The sequence below is a fragment of the Leopardus geoffroyi genome, chromosome C1 (genome assembly GCF_018350155.1).
Source record: "Leopardus geoffroyi isolate Oge1 chromosome C1, O.geoffroyi_Oge1_pat1.0, whole genome shotgun sequence".
NCBI lineage: Eukaryota > Metazoa > Chordata > Mammalia > Carnivora > Felidae > Leopardus > Leopardus geoffroyi.
This window is the reverse complement of record NC_059328.1, coordinates 214,067,220-214,073,545: the sequence shown is the minus strand read 5'-3', so window position 1 is coordinate 214,073,545 and position 6,326 is coordinate 214,067,220. Positions and strand designations below refer to the sequence as shown.

The window sequence follows — 6,326 nt, the reverse complement described above, 5'->3', positions numbered from 1 at the left end:
AGGGCAAGGCTGCATTAGCGCCCGGAAAAGTTTAAAGGGACCAGAAGGTGGCATATGCCACATGCCACCACCAGGGGGAGCCACTGTGGCCACACTAATTGGGAGAGGCCCCAGTAGGAAAGGCCAAAGTTGTCAGTTATCCTACCGGGAGGCGGGAGGCAGCCTGGCTGGGGTCTTGGCCCTGGGCTCACATCTGGCCAGTGCAGACCCCAACCCTAGGGCCGGTTCCTCTGGAGTCCCTGGGGCTGCGGACATCACACTTTCCAGGATACCCAATGAGGTAGTCGTGGGACGACCCTATGAGGTAAGCAGGAGACCGACCGAGGTTAAGCAGCTCCCCCTTCAACCCAGAACTCCAGGGTCCTTCCCCATGTCTTGGTGGCCTGTCGTGGCTCAGTTGCTGACCACCATGGCCACCCACCATGCAGCCCAACGGGCATATCCATCCTCCTTGCAAACTGGGGGTTTTGGCCCACTATCCCCAGGAAACGTAGCTGGGTTTGAGCTCAAGACCCTCCCCCTCCCATCTTCACCCCCTCCTCAAGTCTAAAGAGAAATGAAACACAGAAAAAACAGGCTTGAGACAGCTTTGTTAGAACAACTCAGCAAAATAAAATTCCGGTTTATTGTTGGACAACATTGTTTCACACATACATCAAACAGGCCAAAAAAAATAAACAGCAACTTCATAGACAAAAAAGGAAAAAAAAGAAACCTTTTATCTTTGGCCTTTTTAACCATCTCATACAAACCAACTACTTATAGTACAGCTAAGTACATACACAAAAAAAGTTACTGGAATGCTCGGAATAAGATTGTTTTTTTGTTGTTGTTTTTGCTTTTTTTACAAGGTTTTTTTTCTCCTTTGAGATTATAATGAACATGGTCACACCACAAGTAAAGTCAGAAGTAGGACAGAGAACGCTCCGAAGGCTGGTTTGGTCATCCGAGATCATTAAAAATGGCTGACCCCTAACAATATGTACAAAAATATAAAATGTAAATAAAAAATACAAACAAATTTTCCTTTTTAAAGTACTTTTAAGAAAAAAAGCAGGGCCTTGGAAGTTTTGGTTCTTTTTTCCTCCCCTGTTGCAAATTCACGTTGTGGTTTTGGTTGGGTGGCGGAGAGCGTGTGTCATCTGCGGGTGGCGCTGCCCGTGTGGGGCGGGCGGGCGGGACTCTCTACTCGAAGGTGACCACGTTTAGATTCTGAGACGGGAAGTGGAGGGTGGATAGGTCACGGTGGCCTTTTTTTGTTTTGTTAAGTTTAACTTTTTTTTTGCTGTCTAGTCATCCTCGTCGGTCTTCTGCTTCTTGGTGTCGACATCGTCATCCTGGGCAGAGAAAGACAGTCAAGGCCCCTGCGGCCCCCTGCGGCGCCCCGCCCCCCCCCCCCCCCCCCCCCCCCCCCGCCACTTGGCATAGCCAAGCAGGGGCCAGGCACTGGCCCCTCCAGAGGCTTCCAGAGCTCTGGGAAGGCAGGCCTAGGTTCCTTCCTATTCCTGCTCAAGACAAGGGAGCCTGCCTTTCAGGACCACTCACCACCCCAGACTCCAATCGGCGGCCCCTCGGGCGGTAACACCTTAGCCCCCAAGCCACACCCAAGCCAGGACCCACCTCATCATCTTCAGCTGCCCGTTTGCCCGTAGCTGCCTCAGCCTCCTCATCTTCGTCTCCATCCTCTTCCTCACCTGCAGAACCAAACCCCAGGGTAAACCATGCTACCTCCTCAACTAAGGGAAGAATCTTGGTACCCTGCCCACCCAGTGACAGCCAGAACTTGGCGGGGGGAGAGACACACAACACCACAGCGCCTCAGGGGATCTGCCAGTAACAGAATCGCCAGGACAAGAGACCCCTGATCTCTGCAGCCCGACAAACCAGGCAGCCAGGGTACCACACCAGTCACACGGGCACAAGTCTTCGGAGGAAGAAAAAGGGCCCACATAGCCAGCTGCATCCCAAGAGGACAGACGAACAGATCAGTGCGTGGAAGGCACCAAAGGGAGTCAGTGTGGGTGCATAGGGCACAGCTTCGCCTCACTAGCCTACGACAAAGTCCTAACTCCACAGTACAAACCCGGCTGCAGGGGGTCCACCGGTCTCCAACCCCAGAAACCCCCAATTCCTGCCCCTTTTCTAGACAAAGCAAGGGAAAGGAACCCCAAAAGGGGAGATGAACAAGGCTACTCACCATCACCTTCCTCCTCCTCCTCTTCTTCCTCTCCCCCTTCTTCCTCTTCTTCATCTACCTCATTGTCAGCCTCCTGCTCCCCATTTTCCTCATTCTCCTCGACAGAAAACATAACCAGGTTGTTAATGAGAACAGGCCATCGGTCCTGCTTCACCCCTTCCCCGGGACCCCACCAGTGCGTCTACAGTCCCAGACCAGCTAAGAGAACTCATCAATTCATCTTCCTCAAGCTCCACCAGGGGACCACCATGCAGGAACTGCCCGAGGGCTCAGCCTCCTCCCCTAACCAGGATTAAACCCAAGCTGGAGTGAGAACTTCCTGGCCCGGAGCAGTTAGGGGTCATGGGGAAGGTGGACACTCACAGCGTTCCCATTAGCAGGGGCGTCTCTTCCATTCTCCGCCTCCTCCACAACTTCCTTCTTCTCCTTTAAGTCCTTCAAAAAGTAAGAGGGAACCAGTAAGTCTTTTTGAGAAACCCAGGGCTGGCAAAGAGGCCCAGGACTCAAGGCACGTATGTACCGCTGATGTGGGTGTCCTAACAGCCCCGTATTACACTTGGAAATACTGCAAGGAAGGGCCAACAGGATACCCAGGGTGTCTGTGGTCAAGGTTTCCTCCGATTTCTCAACCCTTAAGAAACACACCAGAAAGAGTCCCCTACAGTTCCCACCATCCCTTACTCATGCTTCTTAGGAAAAGAGCCACTGTGGCACCACAGCCTTAAACCCGTCTGGCTGGGCAGACGAGCCCGGGAACACTTCACTCTCACACACCCATCACAGACTGGTTTCCAACCAGAGGGAGCTCCGCCTCTCACAAATCCTCCTTGGAAGACAGCAGGTATGCGCCATAAATAAATAAGGTAATGGAGGGAGGGCCCGGGCGCTGCGGGGAGAACTCCCGTGGGCGGGTTGGCCTGGGAAGGGAATGGGAGGAAGCAAACAGGCAGAACTGGGGAGGCCGCCTTAGAGCCGAGCTTAAGCTCCAAGCCCACGGTAGCCCAGGACCTGCAAGGGCAGGTCTTTGGAAAAAACCCGAACCCACCAATCCCCTATATGTGACAGCTGTCCCAGGAGGTCCCAGACCGTTGCCGGGAAATGCACCCCAGCTTGGGTGACTCGACCCTTGTTCAGATGCGCGCGGCCCGGAGCTCCCCATCTCCCGCCCAGCTTCTCGCTGTCCGTGCGGCGGCTCTCAGTGTTCGGCCGCACCTCGAGGAGTGGACACGGTCCAAAGGGCAACGCCGTCGGGGGCGCCCCAAAGCCCCGTAACTTTTTCCACCTGGCACTGCCGAACCGGCTGCCAACACAAACAGGCGTCGGGCCGGGCGCCGGTGCAGCTCGGCCTCCATCCAGTGAGCGGCCCCGGGGCACCTGTCGGCCCCATTACCCCGGGCCGACGGGCCGCGAACCCAGGCACCGCCCGCTCCCGCCCCCTGGCGGCCGAAGCCCCGGGGAGCGGGTGGGGGCGGGGAGAACGCGGCGCGCAGGCGCGCAGCCCCCGCCCGGCGGGCTTTGCGCGCGGACCTCGGCACGCACCGCGCGCGCGGAGCACGTGGCCCAGGGCCGCCGAGTGCGCCCCTGACCCTGGAGACCCGGGGCGTGCGGGCTGCGCTGGCCCAGCCACTGCGCGACTTGCGCGCCGGTCTTTCCGGGTGTCTCGACGCCCCCACCACAGGCCTCGACGCGTGGGCCTGCGTCTCGCATTTGGCGGGCAAAGTCCCGCGGGAGGCCGCCCCGAAGTCCACAGGGCTTTCTCAGACCGGCAGCCCGAGGCCGTCGGGGACGCGCTCCACGCGCTATTTATTCCCGGCGGGAAACTGCCTAGAAGGAAAGCGAACGCGGACGTCCGCACCGGGAAGGGCCGACCCTTCCACCCCCGACTAGTTCCCGGGCTGGGCCCAGAGGGGGCCGGGCTGAAGCCCTTGCGGAGATCCCAGTCGCCAGCTCCACTCCGCAGGGGGAGTCACCCCTGGGAGAGAGCCAGAGGTGACGCCAGGGGCACGGAGGTTAAGGAGACGCCAAGGTGACTCGTCCCCGTCCCCGTAGGGGCACGAGAGAGGCGCGGACAAGAGCCTCAGGGTAAAAACGCCGATGTGCCTTAAAGTGCCGCGCTCCCGCTGAGGGCGGAGACGCTCGCCGCGCGGGCCGCGGAAACTACCCGGCGCGCAGGACCAGAACTGCGCCAAACACCCAAGACCTCAAAACCGAGGGCAGTGAACCCGCAGCACCAGTCTCCCAAACACCTCTGGCGCCCGCCTTGACCCCGCAACGGGGCAGCCGCGGCCACAGCTTTTGTTCGTCCGCGTCGCCTCCGGAGCGGCCGCGCACACGGTGCTTCCCGGGCAGCCGCGGGGGGCGCCCATCGTCGCCGCGGCGCGCCGTTCCTTCACTTTCCGTTTCCTCCCCAACGGCGCGTGGGCTCGCCTCCTCCACAGCCAAACCCGGCACCGCTGAATTATTGAAGCTGGGCGGCTGCTCCCGGAGCACTCTCCCCGGAGGACGCCTACCCCCGCCCTCCCTGAGGGCCCCCAGGGCGGAGGAGACCTTCACACCTCCGCGGAGACAATCGACGTAGCGGCCGGCTGACCCGCTGCCCCACTCCGCCTTATCAGAGCTTAGTCCCGATAAACCTCCTCGGACCCACCGCAAGGCGCGAAACGAGGCAGCCCGGCTCCGAACAAAGAGCAGCGCCGCCGGCGGGCGCTCGCTGCGGAGCCGCCACTTCCCGCAGCCGACCCGCGCCTGCAACGCGCACCCCCCCCCAGCACTTCCGATTCCAAACGCGCTCGAGTTTCAAAGTTATTTCCGTGTGCCCTGCGGGCTGACGACCCCCAGCCCGGCCCCTCTCCTCCCGCCACTGTTCAGACGAGTCACAAACAAGTTTCAGGAGCTGTGCGACACCCATCACCCGAGCCCCTCAGCCCCCGCACCCGCCCTCGGGACCCCGAGGGCACCCCGGCCCACTCCTCGACGGGCATCACGTCTGCCCGCAGCGCTTCCCGCCCCCTCCCCCGCACACAAAAGAGTGGGCTGCCGGGGGGCCTAGGCCGGGGGCGAGCAGTCTCTCCACAGGAAGAAACGACAGCGAGCTTGGGGCAGCCCAGCCGTCGCGCGCCAAACACCGCTCCGGCGGCAGCCTTCGGACCCCGAAGGGGCGGGCGGCGTCCAGCCTCACCTTGGTGGTGATCTCGGAGCTGGTGTCCACGGCCGCGTCTGACATGATGGGGCACGCCGGTGATCCGATGCAGCGGATTAAAAAGAGAGCGAGAGTTCGAGGACTCTGGCGACAAAGCTGCCGGAGTCCGGGGTGGCGGAGGAGGCGCGCGGCGGAGGTGGTTGCGGCGAACGCGAAGCCGGACGCAGGAACAATGCAAAGATGGCTTTTCAGAGCAGCCAGTGGGGAACTCACGCGGCGCCAGAACCTTTAATATAGATTAGTGGGCGGCGCTCGGCCTCCTCTGCCCGAATGCTATTGGCTGAGCACAGGGAGCGGGCGCTCGCTCATTGGCTCGATTCCGAACAATGGGCAAGCGTGCTTAAAGCGGCAGTGCCTTGGTGCGTCCCGCGCTGCGCAGTCGCCGGCCGCACTGTCATTCAGGGCCTTAGTTTGCCGGGTCTCGGCGGCGCCGGCGCCGTGGGGGAGGGGCACGCGAGCGCGCTCTGGGCGCGCGCTCCCGCAGCTGTTTTGCTGGGGCTGCTGACGCAGAAAGCCAAAGCGCGGCAAAGCTGCCCGCCCAGCCCCCCCGTCTTCCCCTCCCCGCTGCTGCTCGGAAGGAGGGGGAGGGAAGAGGAGGCGGCGACCGGCGCGCACGACGGCTGCCAGCGAGGGGGAGGGGAGGGCCGGGTGCTGGGCTGCGCTCGCCCGGGGCGGTGCCCTGTGCAGTGCCCGGGGAGGTGCCCGCCCCCCGCTCCTGGGCACCTTCGACCAAGAATTGTCCCATGGCAAGTGGGCGGTAGCCCTAAGACGATCATTGAGGGCGCGAGGCCGAGACCCGCGCTCCTAGGCCGCCCCGTCTTTACGTCGTCAACATCCTCTGCCCAGCCCCAGACGCCCCAGTCTTTGAAGAGGTGACCCCTTTGCCCACCACCAGCCCCGGCGTCGGCCGCCTGAGCCACCCGACGAGCG

At 61.4% G+C, this 6,326-nt stretch overlaps 1 protein-coding gene across 2 annotated transcripts; it reads right to left on the bottom strand.

The window, feature by feature from the left end:
* Nucleotides 1-588: 588 nt before the first annotated feature.
* Nucleotides 589-5,812, bottom strand: PTMA (prothymosin alpha). 2 transcript variants are annotated; one of them, XM_045481708.1, is made up of 5 exons: nt 5,376-5,812; nt 2,561-2,632; nt 2,198-2,291; nt 1,621-1,694; nt 589-1,337 (listed from the first exon to the last, which is right to left on the bottom strand). In XM_045481708.1, the coding sequence occupies exons 1-5, from the start codon at nt 5,418-5,420 to the stop codon at nt 1,290-1,292; spliced, it is 333 nt and encodes a 110-aa protein (XP_045337664.1). In that variant the 5' UTR covers nt 5,421-5,812; the 3' UTR covers nt 589-1,289. The 2 variants fall into 2 exon arrangements, with proteins under 2 accessions (XP_045337664.1, XP_045337663.1); XM_045481707.1 differs by having other exon boundaries at nt 2,198-2,294; nt 5,376-5,617.
* Between the last annotated feature and the right edge of the window lie 514 nt (nt 5,813-6,326).